A 20057-nucleotide genomic window follows, 5' to 3' on the forward strand; every position below is an offset into this window, starting at 1 on the left:
ACAGCGATTACTCACCTCGTACCTAAAGAAGGTTTTTTCTTTAAAGAGTCGGACATGAAAGATTTACTTCAGACACCCGACAAGGCCAAAATCCCAGTGATTCGCATGAGAAAGAGACAGAGATATCGGGGATGTAGGTCGGGCTGCCTTGTAAGGATCCGACGGCGAGTTGGTAATCTGCCTCTACCATCAGAATTACTAGGCAACGTACAATCATTGGATAATAAAATAGATGACCTACGATCACAAATATCCTACCAACGGGACATTAAAAACGGTAATATCTTATGTTTCACCGAGTCGTGGCTGAACAACAACATGGATAACATACAGCTGGAAAGGTTTTAAGCTGCATTGGCACGATAGAACAACCGCCTCCGGTAAGACAAGGGGTGGCGGTCTGTGTACATTTTTAAACAACTGCTGGTGCAAGAAATCGAATAGTAAGGAAGTCTCGAGGTTTTGCTCGCCTAAGGTAGAGTATCTCATGATAAGGTGTAGACCACACTATTTACCAAGAGAGTTTTCATCTATATTCTTCATAGCGGTCTATTTACCACCACAAACTGATGCTGGCACTAAGACGGCACTCAATGAGCTGTATACGGCCATAAGCAAACAGCCAGGGACTTTAATGCAGGAAAACTTAAATCCGTTGTACCTAATTTCTACCAGCATGTTAAATGTGCAACCAGAGGAAAAAAACTCTAGACCAACTTTACTCCACATACAGAGACGCGTACAAAGCTCTCCCTCGCCCTCCATTTGGCAAATCTGACTATAATTCTATCCTCCTGATTTCTGCTTACAAGCAAAAACGAAAGCAGGAAGCACCAATGACTTGGTCAATAAAGAAGTGGTCAGATGACACAGATGCTAAGCTAGAGGACTGTTTTGCTAGCACAGACTGGAATATGTTTCGTGATTCTTCAGATGGCATTGAGGAGTACACCACATCAGTCACTGGCTGTATCAATAAGTGCATTGATGACGTCGTCTCCACAGTGACTGTACGTACATACCCCAACCAGAAGCCATGGATTACAGCAACATTCACACTGAGCTAAAGTGTAGAGCTGACGCTTTCAAGGAGCGGGACTCTAACCCGGAAGCTTATAAGAAATCCTGATATGCCCTCCGACCAACCATCAAACAGGCAAAGCGTCAATACAGGACTAAGATTGAATCGTATTACACCGGCTCCGACACTCCTCGGATGTGGTAGGGCTTGCAAACTATTACAGACTATAAAGTGAAGCACAGCCGCGAACTGCACAGGGACACGAACCTACCAGAGGAGCTAAATTACTTCTATGCTCGCTTCGAGGCGAGCAACACTGAAGCATGCATGAGAGCATCAGCTGTTCTGGACGACTGTGTGATCACGCTCTCCGTAGCCGATGTGAGTAAGACCTTTAAATAGGTTGATATTAACAAGGCCGCAGGGCCAGATGGAGAACCAGGATGGGTACTCCGAGCATGTGATGACCATTACTGAATCTGTAATACCAACATGTTTCAAGCAGACCACCATAGTCCCTGTGCCCAAGAGCACTTAGGTAACCTGCCTAAATGACAACCGCCCCGTAGCACTCACGTCTGTAGCCATGAAGTGCTTTCAAAGGCTGGTCATGGCTCACATCAATACCATTATCCCAGAAACCCAAGACCCACTCCAATTTGCATACTGCCCCAACAGATTCACAGATGATGCAATTTCTATTGCACTCCACACTGCCCTTTCCCACCTGGACAAAAGGAACACCTATGTGAGAATGCTATTCATTGACTACAGCTCAGCGTTCAACACCATAGGGGCCTCAAAGCTCATCACTAAGCTAAGGACCCTGGAACTAAACACCTCCCTCTGCAACTGGATCCTGGACTTCCTGATGGGCCGCCCCCAGGTGGTAAGTGTAGGTAACAACACATATGCCACGCTGAGCCTCAACACGGGGGCCCCTCAGGGGTGTGTGCACAGTCCCTTGCTGTACTCCCTGTTCACTCATGACTGCATGGCCAGGCACGACTCCAACACCACCATTAAGTTTCCCGACGACACAACAGTAGTAGGCCTGATCACCGACAACGATGAGACAGCCTATAGGGATAAGGTCAGACACCTGACCGTGTGGTGCCAGGATAACAACCTCTCCCTCGACGTGATCAAGACAAAGGAGATGATTGTGGACTACAGGAAAAGGGGCTGTAGTGGAGCAGGTTGACAGCTTCAAGTTCCTTGGTGTCCACATCCCCAACAAACTATCATGGTCCAAACACACCAAGACAGTTGTGAAGAGGGCACGACAAAGCCTATTCCCCCTCAGGAGACTGAAAAGATTTGGCATGGGAACTCAGATCCTTAAAGAGTTCTACAGCTGCACCATCGAGAGCATGTTGACTGGTTGCATCACTGCCTGGTTTGGCAACTGCTCGGCCTCTAACAGCAAGGCACTACAGAGGGTAGTTGCGTACGGCCCAGTACATCACTGGTGCCAAGCTTCCTGCCATCCAGGACCTCTATACCAGGCAGTATCAGAGGAAGGCCCTAAACATTTTCAAAGACTCCAGCCACCTTAGTCATAGACTGCTCTCTCAAATCAAATCAAATCAAATGTTATTTGTCACATACACATGGTTAGCAGATGTTAATGCGAGTGTAGTGAAATGCTTGTGCTTCTAGTTCCGACTGTGCAGTAATATCTAACAAGTAATCTAACAATTCCCCAACAACTACCTAATACACATAAATCTAAAGGGGTGAATGAGAATATGTACATGTAAGTATATGGATGAGCGATGGCCGAGCGACATAGTGCAATAGATGGTATAAATTACAGTATATATATATATGTGATATGAGTAATGTAAGATATGTAAACATTATTAAAGTGACATTATTTAGAGTGGCATTGTATAAAGTGACTAGTGATCCATTTATTAAAGTGGGCAGTCATTGGGTCTCAGTGTAGGCAGCAGCCTCTGAGTTAGTGATTGCTGTTTAGCTGTCTGATGGCTTTGAGATAGAAGCTGTTTGTCAGTCTCTCTCTGCTACCGCACTGCAAGCAGTACTGGAGCGCCAAGTATAGGTCCAAAAGGCTTCTTAACAGCTTCCACCCCCAAGCCATAAGACTTCTGAACTGCTAATCAAATGGCTACCCAGAGTATTTGCATTGTCAGCCCCCCATCCCCCTCTTTTACACGGCTCCTACTCTCTGTTTATTATCTATGCATCTTTACTTTAACTCTACCTACATGTACATATTACCTCAATTACCTCGACTAACATGTGCCCCTACACATTGACTCTATACCGGTACCCCATGTATCTAGCCTCGCTACTGTTTACTGCTGTTCTTTAATTATTTGTTATTTTTATTTATTTTTTACTTAACACTTATTTTTCTTAAAACCGCTTTGTTGGTTAAGGGCTTGTAAGTAATAATTTCACTGTAAGGTCTACACCTGTTCTATTCAGCGTATGTGACAAATACAACTGTATTTTATTTTATATATAGTTATATAACACGTCGTTACGTCGTACGACGTCACCACGTGATCTTTTGTCGCTGTTTTGGAATGGCTTCCTGTATCTTCTCTTTTCACGCGCTCTAAGAACATGGATTACTGTTTAACGCTATTAAACCCTTTTTTAAAGAACTACCATAGAAGAGGCAATACACATAGAGAAAGATACAGGGCAATACAGAAACGGAAAAGAGAAACCTTCAATACGAACTTAAAATGTTCTTATTCCAGTTACCAGAGGTTGTGCTCTACCACATTATGTCATATTTGGAATACAAGTCTTTGAGTCGCCTTTCTCAAGTTTGCAAAACAATTTACCATTTTGCAAATCGTGACGCCGTATGGAGGAAGATAGCAAAAGAGTTCATAAACACTGGAATTACACGACAAGGAGCAGATGTGTAAGAGATATTGTTTTATTCGTACAGTAAGTAGGGTACAGTGGTTGTTTCATGATGAGCATCATGACTTCCCAAGAGTTGTTTACATCTACTTCCACGCGGCTTGCTACAGTTGTTGCCATTCACACCGCTATCCTTCTTGATGCAAAATTATGCAACGCTGTAGCATGTACTGAATGGGCTATGTTTCAGCATGGTGCCCAAAGAAAACGTTTATGTCTTGTAAAAACGCATACAGATAGCCTCGTGGTTACTTGCTATAGATATCTGAACGGCGTTTACAAATAAATTGTAGCTGCATAATAACACATGCCTTATTGCACACAGTCATGCTGCTACATAATCCTGAGAATATCCTCGGCCAATGACTGCAGTTATGTTGACATGACGACACTGTTTTTCAGGATACATTCATTCTATGAAATATATATATATATATATAGCCTATTTCCCACTTGCTGCTGTGGAAGCCCTGAGTCTGACTGACTGGTCTAGAAACACTGGTCTAGAGAACCTAACATTGTGAATTGGACCTGAGCCATTCTGGCATCACTGCTGCCTTCCCCAGCACAGCTACTTATGCCACAGTGACAGCCACTCGTATCAAACCATGGGTCTCCTTTGAGATGCAGCCTAACAGCAGTGTAAATACACTTGGTAATCCTGCTGAGCGCTACAGGACACCACATCCCACAGCTCTGTGAGAGAAGCAGGCTGTTTCCTCCAGCCCACATCCACCCCCTCTGGCACAGGCCTCCTGAACACATGTGAACACATATGCTAATGTTCTGGACGACAGTGTTGGGTTCAAGTATGACAATATGGGTCTATTTGAGGCCTCCTGCTATTCCTTGTGATATTCACATCATATCTGGTAATATACAGCACGCAATGCTGTAATTCTATGCCTTTTGGGCAATGTTTGTGTGCGTTGTCCGTTCGGAGGTTTTATTTAAGTGGTGTTCCTCAGGGGTTATAATTGTGTTATCACCTCACTATCCATGTTACAGGTATCCCCACATCCCGCTGAAGGACAGAGTGAAGGTATCTCAGAACTGGTGCCATGGGATCTGCAGAAAGGAAGTCATGCTCAAATGGAGGATTAAGTGAGTGTGTTTGTGAGTTTTGGCATCATGGCACCACAGTGTAGGTTCAGGAGTTTCTCTAATCCATCTTATCTCTTGCGCCAGGTGAAAGTTTAGGGAGAAAAAGTTGCAAAAGAGGTCCTGAAGAATTATTGTTAGTTTTTTTTAATGAAGCTGTATACAAGTAAAAGGTATTAAACATTGGAAAATGGTTGCTGAATAGCTTATAGTTATAGATGTTGGGCCTGAAAAGCTCATTAGGAGTAGCAGTAAGCACTATCCAGAGAGTCAATGGTTAGCTTACAGTCTATCCCTAGATTACCATTCACAAGGTTTCAACTAGAGAGGATCATGCTCTCCTTTTAGTCATTGTGCCACCTCAATCTGTGAAGTCTGAAGTGAGATGTAGAAAAACATGTAGTACCAGTCAAAAGTTTGGACATACCTTCTCATTCAAGGGCTTTTCTTTATTTTTACTATTTTCTACATTGTACAATAATAGTGAAGACATTAAAACTATGAAATAACGCATATGGAATCATGTAGTAATCAAAAAAGTGTTAAACAATTCAAAATATATTTTGTATTTGAGATTCTTCAAAGTAGCCACCCTTTGCCTTGATGACAGCTTTGCACACTCTTGACATACTCTCAACCAGCTTCACCTGGAATGCTTTTCCAACAGTCTTGAAGGAGTTCCCACATATGCTGAGCACTTGTTGGCAGCTTTTCCTTCACTCTGCGGACCAACTCATCCCAAACCATCTCAATTGGGTTGAGTTCAGTGTGATTGTGGAGGCCAGGTCATCTGATGCAGCACTCCATCACTCTCCTTCTTGGTCAAATAGCCCTTTCACAGCCTGGAGGTGTGTTGGGTCATTGTCCCACTAAGCGCAAACCGGATGGATGACGTATCGCTGCAGAATGCTGTGGTAGCCATGCTGGTTAAGTGTGCCTTGAATTCTAAATACATCACGGATAGTGTCACCAGCAAAGCACCATCACACCTCCTCCTCCATGCCTCACGGTGGGAACCACACATGCAGAGATCATCCGTTCACCTACTGCGTCATACAAAGACACAGCGGTTCGAACCAAAAATCTCAAATTTGGACTCATCAGACCAAAGGAGAGATTTCCACCAGTCTAACGTCCATTGCTGGTGTTTCTTGGCCCAAGCAAGTTTTTTCTTCTTATTGGTGTCCTTTAGAAGTAGTTTCTTTACAGCAATTCGACCATGAAGTCCTGATTCACGCAGTCTCCTCTGAACAGGATGTTGAGATGTGTCTGTTACTTGAACTCTGTGAAGCATTTATTTGGGCTGCAATCTGAGGTGCAGTTAACTCTAATGAACTTATCCTCTGCGGCAGAGGTAACTCTGGGTCTTTCTTTCTTGTGGCGGTCCTCATGAAATCCAGTTTCATCATAGCGCTTGATGGTTTTTGCGACTACGCTTGAAGAAACTTCCAAAGTTCTTGAAATTTTCCACATTGACTGACCTTCATGTCTTATAGTAATGATGGACTGTCGATTCTCTTTGCTTATTTGAGCTGTTCTTGCCATATGGACTTGGTCTTTTACCAAATAGGGCTATCTTCTGTATACCATCCCTACCTTGTCACAACACAACTGATTGGCTCAAATGCATTAAGAAGAAATTCCACAAATTAACTTTTAACAAGGCACACCTGTTAATTGAAATGCATTCCAGATGACTACCTCATGAAGCTGGTTGAGAGAATGCCAAGAGTGTGCAAAGCTGTCATCAAGGCAAAGCCTGGCTACTTTGAAGAATCTCAAATATAAAATGTATTTTGATTTGTTTAACACTTTTTTCGTTACTACATGATTTCATATGTGTTATTTCATAGTTTTGATTTCTTCACTATTATTCCACAATGTAGAAAACAGTAAAAAATAAAGAAAAAATCTTGGAATGAGTAGGTGTGTCCAAACTTTTGACTGGTACTGTATGTCAGAGTATTTTCCATTATTTGATTGTGTGTTCCCCCTACAGCTTGTTGCCATGGATACAGCTAGACGGGGATGTGCTGTATCTGTCTCAGGCTGCAGACATCGGAGCGTACCATCTGAGGCCGGACACGGGGAAGCTCCAGCGCAGCCCCATGGCTCTGTTCTCAGGACACCTGGAAGACGTGTGTCGATTTGCTGTGACTGACACACACCTCGTTAGTGGAGGGAGGTAATCAGCAGTAATCACCTTGACTCAAACTCCTGAAAGGAATAATATCAGTAGTTGAAGTTCAGTCTATCATGTTGCTTCAATACTCACTTGCCATTCTTACTGTGTACGTGCTTCAACTAAAGGTCATAGAAGCATCATCACTACTGCAGACCCACGGCCATAGAAGCACACTCTCAGTCAAAGATATCATATTCCATTTAATGTACTCATGTCTGTTATAGTGAACTATTATCTGCCTCTTTCAGTGATGGTAAGATCCTGGTGCACCACAGGAGGAATGGCTTCTCTATGGAGTACTCAGGTCACAACCAGGAGGTGAATTGCCTGGACTGCAGAGGAGGACTGATCGTCAGCGGCTCCAGAGACAGAACAGCCCGGGTGAGACACACTAATATTCTAGCACCCAATGTGTCAGTTTGTTTAGATGATACTGGCTGACATAGAGCTCCACTGTAGTTTCACATTGGGTGGCAACCAAAGTGTGTGTCAAATGCAAGCTTGGCGAATAAATTGAAATCATTAACTCTGTGTGTTCCACCCTGGCTACATTTACACACTGTGTGTTCCACCCTGGCTGCATTTACACAGGCAGCCCAATTCTGATCTTTTTGTTGACTAATTGATCTTTTGACCAATCAGCTCTGAACAAGATCTGATGTGATTGGTCAAAAGCCCAATTTGTGGGAAAATATCAGAATTGGCTTGCCTGTGGGAACGCAGCCTCTGTTGCGTATTAGGGTGTACTGTCAACCACAGACAACTATGGTTTTAATGTTAGTATTTTCTTAATGTTTCCTTTTAGATTTGGACTTTTTCTTCCAACTGCCCCAGAGACACGATCCCTATGAACGACAGGGTGTGGTCTGTGGCTATTAGTCCCACGCAGAGGTACGTAATGTACATGCCTAGAATGTCCCAAAACAGTCAAACAGCTACACTAACATCATACATGAGTGCACAAAAGGTAGAGTCCTGACCCCCCGGACAACCCCCATCAGTCAGTACGACACCCTGACTTCAGTTATGCCATTGGCATGAAAATAGTTGTCAGCCACCGGTTTGGATGAGAGTTGAGGTTGGGGCTAGATTAACCTGAGTGGTGGGTTCATTGTCCTCTGTTACTGAATAGGACAATATTTATTTCCCTCAGGTGGTCTGGGGAACAGTGAAAGAGGGATCGAGAGAGGTGAAAAAACAGGACATCAAGGCAAAGCGTCTTCATAGGCCCTTTGATTGCTCAGCCATGTTGCTACACACCCACACACGTAATGATGCTCACACACACGAAAGCAAGCACACGCGCACATACGTACACACACACAAGCGAGTGAACACACACACAGGGACACCCTTAATGACACACAGACGCACAAGGCTGTAACAGTATCCCTGCTTCACCACCTGCCCCAGACCGGCAGGCAGCTGATCCATCAAACTGGCCTTAGCGCCGCAGCAGAGTGGAAACACTATGAGTCACAGCAACAAAGGGCAGCTCTCCTCGGCTGACAGGTCCCTGGTCAACTCTCTTCAATTCAGGCAATCAGAGACACCATCATCTTCTGGGTGGATTGTTCATGCATTACATTTCCATGAATTGACTGGAATTTATTCAGGTAGACCTGGAAGACTGAAACTGTAGTGAGACTGGCTGTTTCTGCTCGTTGACCCCCGCCATACATTCATTCAGTATAAACTCAACTTCACACGCACACTTTTATTGTAGAAACACACACAGCCACAGACAGTATGAACTCGCTCGCTCTGTCACACACACACTCCTTCAGTATATATTACTCTCACACAGACACACACATTCACGTTGAGCCCCGGTGGCCCTGTCTGCTCAGCCAGAACTTTAGATCTGAGAGTATGGGGCGATTATCCACATCATTAATTCTCCAATTTGCTGGCTGAAATAGCAGCCGTGCCTCAGCCTGCTGCCCCCTCATAATGAACCTGCTCCTTCCACACACTGACCAATGACCTGGTTAATTAATAGACCCCTGGAACCGAGGTGTCGACTCGCTGACAAACCTATAAGCCCACCTATCCCCTTGCAACCTCATCACTCCTGGAGCTAGGAGGATACAAGGAGAGAGATGTCAGTGCTTTGTCAAATATTACATGTGATGGCACCGCCAATTCATTGAAAATGATTGCATGACACAGGTCTTGTTAATAAGGAAATGGCTCAAAATCAATCTAATAACCTAGCTCTTTATGGTAGACCTTTCCACTCTACCAACTGTGTCGCATGACACAGGTGCTATCGTTTACCCATTAAGGGTCAGTTAGGGGCATTGAAAGTTTTAGTTTGATCTTGTTTTAAATGACAGTTGAAAGCGACAGGGAGCAAAATGGTGGAAGCAGCATGTTTTTGATTTGGTGGGGGGGAAAGGGGGCTCCTTGTGTTTTAAATGTAATTGTCCCTGCTTCACGCTCAAGGAATCTAAAGAGTAGAGAGGGGGCCTGCCATGCTATTGCTAACTGTAGTGTTGGTACCGTTCTGTAGCTACAACTTTAGGGTTGCTTTTCTAAATGTTACATTTGAGTCATGTAGCAGACGCTCTTATCCAGAACTACTTACACTAGTGAGTGCATACATTTTTGTGCTGGTCTCATATGGGAATCGAACCCACAACCCTGGCGTCGCACGTACCAACTAAGCCACACATAACAATATCTGTTATTCTGTCATTGAGTGCGGCACTTGCAATTTGAATGCGCCTCGAGGAATATAATTTTTTGGCATAGTATGCGACAGGCTGAACAATTGAATAGGTAAACTATTTTACTTTGGGGTTGTCTGATTTTGCTGTTGCTTACTTTTGTTGTTAGCTGTGGAAAATTAAATGGGGTCAACTATTTTTCATTAGATAATTCAAATAACCAAAAGGTACCGGGTCTCAGCTTTGCCTGGCTCTCATTTTGATCGTACTGTAGGTACCGGGTCTCAGCTTTGCCTGGCTCTCAGTTTGATCGTACTGTAGGTACCGGGTCTCAGCTTTGCCTGGCTCTCAGTTTGATCGTACTGTAGGTACCGGGTCTCAGCTTTGCCTGGCTCATTTTGATCGTACTGTAGGTACCGGGTCTCAGCTTTGCCTGGCTCTCAGTTTGATCGTACTGTAGGTACCAGGTCTCAGCTTTGCCTGGCTCTCAGTTTGATCGTACTGTAGGTACCGGGTCTCAGCTTTGCCTGGCTCATGTTTGATCGTACTGTAGGTACCGGGTCTCAGCTTTGCCTGGCTCTCAGTTTGATCGTACTGTAGGTACCGGGTCTCAGCTTTGCCTGGCTCTCAGTTTGATCGTACTGTAGGTACCGGGTCTCAGCTTTGCCTGGCTCTCAGTTTGATCGTACTGTAGGTACCGGGTCTCAGCTTTGCCTGGCTCTCAGTTTGATCGTACTGTAGGTACCGGGTCTCAGCTTTGCCTGGCTCTCAGTTTGATCGTACTGTAGGTACCGGGTCTCAGCTTTGCCTGGCTCTCAGATTGATCGTACTGTAGGTACCGGGTCTCAGCTTTGCCTGGCTCTCAGTTTGATCGTACTGTAGGTACCGGGTCTCAGCTTTGCCTGGCTCTCAGTTTGATCGTACTGTAGGTACCGGGTCTCAGCTTTGCCTGGCTCTCAGTTTGATCGTACTGTAGGTACCGGGTCTCAGCTTTGCCTGGCTCTCAATTTTGATCGTACTGTAGGTGCCGGGTCTCAGGCTCGGCGGGACCCTGCCCAATTGAATCCCTGCTAACCATATCCACTTTCGTGGTCGGTACTACCACAACTATACTGATATTACCCAATGTCAGTGTTGCCCTATATTAATTTAGCAGCGGTGGTATGATAAAAAAAAAGATACATCTTTTTGACCATGGGCATTACGATCAGGTCGTGTGCAGCTGTACTCCGAATTGATGATTACTTGTGTGCTGCAAGCTGTGGGCAGGTTTGAAATAAACCCAAAACAAGGAAAACGGTTACGGTACCCTTCATTCCATGACACACCATTTTGTTCCTATCATTTCGCAAATCGCCGTTTTGGACGAGACTGACTTTATGATCAAAATGATTTTATTTACACTTTGTAGTAAATTCGGACTCATATCGATGCCACATAGGCTGTTTTCAAAAAGAGAAGTTGCTTTTAAAGGCAGTCGCTCTTTCGAACTTTAAAATGTTCTCTCCCGCCCCATGGCAAAATGTGTAGAATTGCAGGAAATGAACTTTAAAACAGCAACATTTTGTCGCTGCAGCCAAGAGAAGACCCTCTAAAATGTTCAGTCGGAGACAAATGCAGATGGGCAACACCATGCTCCAGCCTATTTATTTAAAGCCGCTATGCTGCATCATTTGGGCTACAAATTATAATGCTTTTAAAGGGAAAATTATATTTCAGATTGTGCCATTCATTTTGGAGTAGAATGTCCTTCTACCAGAAATGACCTTCTCACAGTCATTCTACAAAAAAATCTCACGGGAACCCCCCCCCCCCCCCCCCCCCCCCAAGCAGCAAAAGGAATCCCCCCCGCTCTGCTACACTGCCGCTGTCGCTGCTTTTCTCATATTGACCCTAGTGTTCAAGCTGTGGGCGGCGAAATGTTCCCCTCTCTTTATCCTTCCCATTCCCCCCTTTCTCTGTAATCTTCCTCTCTTGGTGTCCCTCTTTCCATCTCTCTCTCTTGGGTTTTCCAGTATATTTCATCTCAAAGTCTATTAAAGGATTACAAAGAGGTGTATTGTGGCTGCGTTGAAATGCCAATGCTGATGTGACTCCGTGTTGGTCCCTGCCTACGTTGGGCGAGATTGATCCCAGCAGTAGATCTGGCCCTGGTCCTTTCTTTCATGCTTTTCTCAATCGAATGTCTTTCCACACCACACTGTGTGATACTGTATCTGTCCCGAGGCCCACCTCATATAGGCTACCTGGCGAGGCAGGTAGCCTAGTGGTTAGAGCGTTGGGCCAGTAACCGAAAGGTTGCTGGATTGAATCCCCGAGCTGACAAGGTAAGAATCTGTCGTTCTGCCCCTGAACAAGGCAGTTAACCCACTATTTATTATTATTTGAAATCTTTTTAAATATGGCACATGGTTACTGGAATAGGACTGGGCTCTGTTGGATCCATGTCCTAGAGGTTTTCTGTCATTGACTCGCAATTGAGTAAGAGGGGTCGAATCCGGTCTTAGACTTGACTCTGACAGGGACAGACTTACTCCCCAACACTGTTCCAAGACTACACATTAGATATGAGGACTTGCAGTATTAGTGAGAGAGGATGAGGGTGGACATGGGTCCAAATACTGCCTTTTCCACTCTCCCACCATGTCTATATCTCTGTCTTTCTCTCTTCCTCTCACTTTCTCACCCTCTCTTGGTACAGTTTCTTTGAATTATAAAGAAGCGGGCAGGTGGTTAGTAGTTGACTGAGGTGTTTCCTGCAAATAGGCTTGGGCCAACAAGACCGGACAGGTTGAGGAGCGCTGGAGCTGTCGTGGCAGATCACACTGTTCGATGGGAGAGAGCATGGAGTCACGACTGATTGGATTTCGTACCATATGTTGTTTTATTGAGTGATGATACTATTTATTGCTGCTGTATTGCTGTTCTGTAGGAAGAGTAAGGAAATGGTCTAGGAACAATGTAATGAAAGCAAGGTTTCTCCCTCCTAGGGAATTCTTGCCATTGTTACCTCTGCGTTTTTATTGAGGGTTTAAGGCTGACTCTTTGTTACAAATATAGGCTCTTTGAAAAACTGCAGCCATACAAATGCAATTTGATAAATTGATTGGCTGGAACTCTGGTGTTAATCAGATAAGTGTGTGATTCTCATGAAACATAATCTATGTTGCTATAGTTTACCCATAAATCCTAAAAATGTTATATTAGTTGAAGTTTACATTAAACTATACTATTTATTACGTACAAACACAGAGTCTGTGGACATGTTTCATTAACGTAACACTTTTTCAAGTTCCTGTAAAAACTCCAATCAGTTTTTAAATAAAGTTGTATTCACCCGTGATGCATCATCTAGAGGAGTAGTAGAAGTTAAGTTAATGAATTCGCTTATATGCCTTCAGAATGAGGTTCTTATTCTCAAACACCCCCCTTTACCCTGCTTGGCTTTCTCATGACTGAAATGGCTAAAAAGCTCAAATTGGGAAAAAGTCTTACATTTTATAATAATTTTATGATACAATTTTAAATATGTGCATTTTCAGTGTTATAATTAACTCCGGCCTTTTCATTAGGGGAGCAATGTTAAAAAGATGATGAATTGATTTCTTTTTCTTTTTTGGATTGTTGCAGTAATGAGAATTTTGTGGAAATGGTGGTAGAATGCATAATATCTGATAAAAAAAACATAGTAATAATTATGAAATAGATAAGAACAGATTCTAATCTCATTGATCCAAGATATATACATTTTTTTTTAAATCATTTAAAATGACACCTGAGAATGTTTGGATCAAATTTTTGTTTCGTGAGAATGACCCAACTGTATTTCCATAAGAGATTCACCACAAAAGCTGTCACTCACACCCAGAGTATCACCTGTGTGCATGTGTTACAGGGTTAGCAGAACGGAATAGCCAATAACAGACCACTCCAAAGAACCAATTAGGGTTTGACGCTCAGTGTCAAAGAGCCTATGAGATCAATCCATTTCTCAGTGCCAAAATGCAGTTACACAATGTATGTAGGCAAGATTGGGGGGGATGGAGGGGGGGTTATACGGACCACTCGTAAAGGGGAGGGGGCTGGAAGCCACTGGAGGGAGAAGCCACCCTGAGGAGAGGTGAGAAAGGGGCGCTTTTCCTGGGTTTGCTTTGTTTAGAATTCCTCAAGCACAACTACAAAGATGTTGCAGGGGCAATGCCTTTGAACGTTTCCAAAGAAAATGATTGTTGGATAAACCGCCCCGATTCGCCACTTTCTCACCATGGAGGGAGGCTGACCTCTGACCTCTAGTATCAAAGTACTGGGAGACGCCCCCTCCAGCCCCCCCCACCTCTGATTTTACCCCCACTGCTCTGCCCCACTCAACCGCAAGAAAAAGGCTGAAATTCATGTCTTTCTCTTTCGTCTCTCACAGGCTGGGCCTGTGGCTCAGGAGTCAAGAATTCAATTAGTTAAAAAAAGAGAAGAAAAGAGAGAGGCTGCAACAATGCAGCGATAAGGGGCAGAATGTGCGTTCCCACACGCTAAATACAGGGCGCTTTCTCTGGGGCCCACAGAGCCGGAGGACCCGCACTGCAGGAGGCAAGAATAATCACAGCTCCTCTGAACCACTCATTACACACACACACACACACACACACACACACACACACACACACACACACACACACACACACCTGACACCCACATTCCACAGCCATACGGTACCTCAAATTTACACACAGGCACTCCTAAGCTACTTCAAACACATACCCAAGTGCACACCTCATACACACACGTGCGCGCACACACTGCTCAAATTCAGTTTACAGACACATACACATACTAGCACCTCAGACATAGCTGACAAACATACACATACACAACTCACACAGGCCTCTCATTACACACCACCTCATACAGGTGTTCCTCGGGTTCACTTGCTCTCCCTGAGAGACTAGGCCTGCTGTTCAATGTACAGAATGGAAACAACACTACTCGTGATCGACATCATGGCATAAATTGGGTTAATCATACAACTGCCCAGTCAACATGGGTTGGTATATCAGATTCTGTTATTGAATGAATTGTGTTCTATCAACATTGAAATATCCCTCTTCTCGTCGATGGTCTAGGTTGAATTGATTGTTTGTTGAAAGCATTGATGTTTGTTTTGTTTCTTTGCACACAGACATCAATTTGCCAACATGGTTCAATGGTCAATTGAATGGATGTTAGTTCTATAATCCAGTATCCTAATGACTGTCGCTCCTTTCATCTTTCTGAGTGAGAAGAAGATGAGTGACAAGGTCTCTGATCATTCAAGGGAACCGGAGTTGAGCTGACACATACCACAATGAATGAATCCTCATTTGTGTCTGTCTATTGGTCCTCAGCTGGTAGAGCATAGCATAGTTGGTTCGATTTCTGGGACCACCCGTACGTAAAATGTACGCATGCACGATGACTGTAAGTCGCTTTGGACAAAAGAGTCTGCTAAATGGCATAGTCTATTGTTGTAATCCATTATAGAAATCCACTAGACTCATAATCGGCATCATCTGAACTTTAATGTTGAGCTGTTGTTAGTTGGAGGATAGCCGTTAGTATAGCGAGACCGGATGGTGTTTTCAATACATGGTGGCGGGCCGTTCTGTTCCGTTCCAGCCGGCTGAGCAGAGCAGCGCAGAGGGGCTATGTGTGGAATGTCCTGGTGCTGTCCTGGTGACCTCAGACAGAGGGGACACAAACAGAAGCCAAAAGGGCCAAGGGGGTGGGGTATTGGGGGGAGGGGGGGGGGGGGGTCTTGGCGAGCCCCTGCCATTGTCCCCCTCCCGGCTGATATAAAAGCATCATAACCCTTTGAGCTCAGACATATTTAGAGAGCAGATAAAAGCACTTTTTACAAACTAGATACACGGCGAGCACAAAGCCGGGGGTCAAGCGCAACAAATTAACAACCTCTTTTGCCTAGGGGGGGGGGGGGGGCGGGGGGCATAGCTAAATCGCCCCTGGAGTCCATCGCCATGCCTCTACATTCCCAGCGCCTGCATGGTCTATGTTCATCTCTGCTATTTAGCCTATTCTTCTGTAATTGGTTGGGCTTTAGTTTAGATAAATGGTGACTGACTTGTTTTGTTTGGAGTATTGTTGTTCATGCGATAGGTTTGTGTGGGATTCTTTGAATTTCACGAAAGTGGTGCCAATCTTTGGCAATGGCGAAAGAATTGGAGTCAGGTCAAATGTAAAATTTTATTTTGATGTCAGATAGCCACATATCCCATTTTAAACAGTAAGCTTCACTATTTCGTATTTTGCCATAAGCTACGATAGTGCCAAGGAGAAATTCAACTGACAGTGCGTACCTGTTACCCTTGTCTCTCAGAAGAATAAACGTTGCAAGACTGGAGTGTAGTTGTTCCATTTGGTGTAGTACAGCTGTTTAGGTAGTAAGCTGAAAGTCCTACACATGGAAATTGTATCCTTTTGTAGTACCTAGTGATGCAAGCCAAATGCTAAAGCCAAACTGGTGGCTTAGAATGTGCTGCCCGACACCAAAGTACACCACTAACCCACAGGCTGTAGAACGGACATATCATTAGAACACTGAGTCAAATTCTGCTTCCTAAGTCCATACATTTACTTCTGGTGTTTGACACTAAATTTACTTTCTATGTGTTTGACTTTTGGACTTGATTTACTGTAGTATGACTCCAAGCAGGTTCAAATAGGTAACGTTTTTAATTTCTAAGGAAAACAATTGGAGAATCCCCTATTAACTGAGAAATAATTATCATAACATGTCATTTGTTAGACTAGATTCCTAGACCAGGCTGTTGTTCACCTCTTTGTTAGGAAACTAGAAGTGATTTTGGGGCTGAGAATGGGGATGGGTTAACAGAAGTGGAGCGTTTGCGGTGGTCTTGGGAAAGCGTGGAGCGCCCTGTGCGGTCAGCTTGTTGATTTGGAGCTAACAATGTTGGTACTGTTGGGCTCTTCTCCCAGCGGGGGCTCAGTGCGTGCGTGTTTCTGTCTGTGTGTGCGCTTGTCTGTGATTGTGTGTGTTCCCAATGGGGGCTGAGTTAGTTTGTGTGACCCTGCCACACAGCCCCTTAGATAATGCAGCCAGCTGATGAGGTTACCCAAACGGCAGCAGAGGCCCAGCATGTCCTTATAATGAGGAGTGGACTGGGAAGTAGAGGGAGAAGGTTGGGGGGTTACAGAGATGGGGGTGATAGTAGCATCTCAGGCAGGGGATTTTATTTTACCTTTATTTAACTAGGCAAGTCAGATAAGAACAACTTCCTATTTTCAATGACGGCCTAGAAACAGTGGGTTAACTGCCTGTTCAGAGGCAGAACGACAGATTTGTACCTTGTCAGCTCGGGGATTTGAACTTGCAAACCTTTTGGTTACTAGTCCAACGCTCTAACCACTAGGCTACCCTGCCGTGATTGGGGGGAGAGGGGTTTTAGGGAGGGGGCACCTGTCCCACATCAGGCGAGAGAGGCTTTGACCTTAGCAGCTATAATATCAGTGAGTGATCTGACCCTAGATCAGGCCAATGCTCGGGGGGACAGAACCGGTTCATTGTATGTCTGTGCTGTGTACCCCCCTTCCTCCCCCAGCAGAGCAGAGCCCAGTGAGGGGTGAGTAATGTGAGTAATGGAGAGTAATAAGGGCCAGGCAGCGAGTGTGACCTTAACCCTATTGTATCTTGTGTCACCGGGGTTCAGAGGTCATACTCGCTGAGGGCCCGCCGCCCTGATTGGACCAAATGAGTTTACCCAACACTAATTAACGGGGGCTTCGCTAACGGGCCTCTCCGCTTAACGGGCCTGACAGCTGCCCCTGTGCCTCAGTACACCCTCCCGTGCCCCGCTCACGCCCCTCGTTACCCCTGTCTCAACGCCAAAGCGCCTCCACGCCACCCTTACCCCATTGCCAACCCACCCAGCCGCCAGAGGAAGAAACGCCAACCAAACCACCCACCACTGCTTCAACACAGTTATCTGTCTATTTCTCTGTCCTTCTCTCTGGCTATTCTATCCCACTGTTTTTCATTTGAGATCTGCCGTGCTTTCTTGAGATTGTATGCGAAAGCAGTTGATGCTGAAACTGTGAAGTAAAACGGAAAAATAGTAAATGAATAAGTGGTACAAAAGAAAGTAAAAAGAAAATCAAATGGTGGTTGTGCCCCAGGGTGTTGGACCTTCCCCTGTCAGTCAAACCAGCAGGAGGCCCTAAGCCTCAGACCTGGGCAGAGCTAACAGAAGCCCCCCTACTGCCCCTCTCCCCTTTGGCCCACCCCACCCTCTACACACAGACCCTACTACACCCCTCCTCTCCTCTCCTTTCACCCCTGTCCCTCCCATGCATACCTAGGCCACTACTTCCGACCTGTCAGTCCAATCAAAGGAGTGTTTTAGTTTCTCCTCTTTTCTCTCTCACCGCTGAAACAATAAACGTGTGTCTCTGACCGGAGACTGTTGAGGGTGTCACGCTTTAGCTTTGTCCTTTGAGGTGTCTCAGTATTCCCAGTTTTCCTAAACATTCCTCTGTTGTCTCCTCCACAGCTCCTTCGTGACCGGCACGGCCTGTTGTGCGAACTTCTCTCCTCTGCGGATTTGGGATGTTGAAAGGTAACTAACTACACAACACACACAAACACAGATACACACTCCACTGATTCACCTAGACTTTACACACCACTTACTACACACACACAACCCACAAACAACAGTACACTATGACCAAGCATCTTAACTACATTCCTATACAGTATAGATATTTAGAGTTGAGCCCTTCATCGTCCACCAGTAGTATTCCTACCAACCCACTTCTTACCAACCCAAGTATTCCAAGACCTCCCATCCTAGCCCATCTGTCAGTATAACTGATCACGGCAGTGAAAGTGGAACCTGGCTGTAATGATAGTTGTTGTTTCATCATTCCGTCTAAAAGCCTTTGCTTTGAGAAGTTCAAAGGGGGGCTGGGAGAATTCCTGGCACTGAAAGCCCAAGCTTAAACCTGATACAGCCCTGACAGGCCGCTGTAATTCCCAGCTTTACCTGCCGAATTAAACCTTCTGACACGTCCCGGGCCGGACAGAGAAAGGCGCTTCCTGCTCCAAATGACATGGACATTTGAGCTGGGGAAACGGGGGAAGGGAGGAAGGGGAGAAGGGAGGGGAAGTTATTTGTGCGTTGCAGGTGTTCCGAAAATATATTGACACAGTGTAGCAGAGCTCGTTCTTGCTAGAAAACATGAACAACATGTCCTTGTGTAGTATGTACATGTAGTATAGTATTCAGGTAGTGTGGTTTGTGTTTTTTTTCTCAGTTTAGGAGTAAATACTTTTAAGTCCCAGTCCTGAAAAATCAGATGTCTTTGCTGTAGTATGATGATTGGGACAAGTGGCCTGGCTGATCTGTGTCCCCCATTGTGACTTCCTGTCTGGTAATCAGCTGAGGTACAAAAAGTGGTCTGGGAGAGGGCAGGGCACATACTGTACACCGATGATGGCAGGATGAGGGTTATGGGGGCACTCTGTGTATCTGTAACTGTCTCTTATTTCCCATATCTCAGATGCACGTGCGCACACACAAACACAGACACAGATACACACATACACACACACACACATTCAACCTCTCCAGACCCACCACCATCACGATCCACCCCAACCTAAGACTACCAGCAGCATCCCAACCCAACCCTGTGCATTAGTGCGGCCACACTCCCTTTGACAGCGGACACATCAGAGAGAAAAGATCACAACCAAGACACTGTTACACCTGCAGCACCAAACATAGCCAGTAAAGCAGCTGAGTGCCTCAGGATCTGAACAAGACAGGAACCACAACATATTGCTGATTCCAGGAATGACTTGTCATCCGATGGTGGAAAATAGTGGCACAGGATGTGACTGAGGTCAATGGACTGCCAGTTTCTTTAAGAGGGGGAAAGAGGTGGAGAAATATAGATGGAGAAAAAGGTGAGAGGGAAGCTAGGGGAGGAAGAAAGGGATGAGTGTGTTCTGTCTATTACAATGGTAGGTGTGCTTTATGTGATTCATCTAGTTTCACAAAACAACTATTTTACTCTTTTAATTGTTTTTCAAGAAATCGTGACCTGAATGAGGCATGACCTTGTTTTATGACACATGTGGCGTTATTCTATAACA

The 20057-nt window shown here is 44.9% G+C and overlaps 1 protein-coding gene across 1 annotated transcript in view; it reads left to right on the forward strand.

The window, feature by feature from the left end:
• The first annotated feature begins 3566 nt into the window (after window positions 1–3566).
• Window positions 3567–20057, forward strand: part of fbxw4 (F-box and WD repeat domain containing 4) — a 25765-nt gene continuing 9274 nt past the window's right edge. Inside the window, exons 1-6 of the mRNA XM_014154004.3 lie at window positions 3567–3929; window positions 4940–5035; window positions 7032–7217; window positions 7466–7598; window positions 8023–8108; window positions 18448–18513. Coding sequence (XP_014009479.1) covers window positions 3745–3929; window positions 4940–5035; window positions 7032–7217; window positions 7466–7598; window positions 8023–8108; window positions 18448–18513 — 752 coding nt within the window. The 5' untranslated portion in view covers window positions 3567–3744. The remainder of the gene's footprint in view (window positions 3930–4939; window positions 5036–7031; window positions 7218–7465; window positions 7599–8022; window positions 8109–18447; window positions 18514–20057) is intronic.

The sequence above is a fragment of the Salmo salar genome, chromosome 18 (genome assembly GCF_965601325.2).
Source record: "Salmo salar chromosome 18, fSalSal1, whole genome shotgun sequence".
NCBI classification, from domain to species: domain Eukaryota; kingdom Metazoa; phylum Chordata; class Actinopteri; order Salmoniformes; family Salmonidae; genus Salmo; species Salmo salar.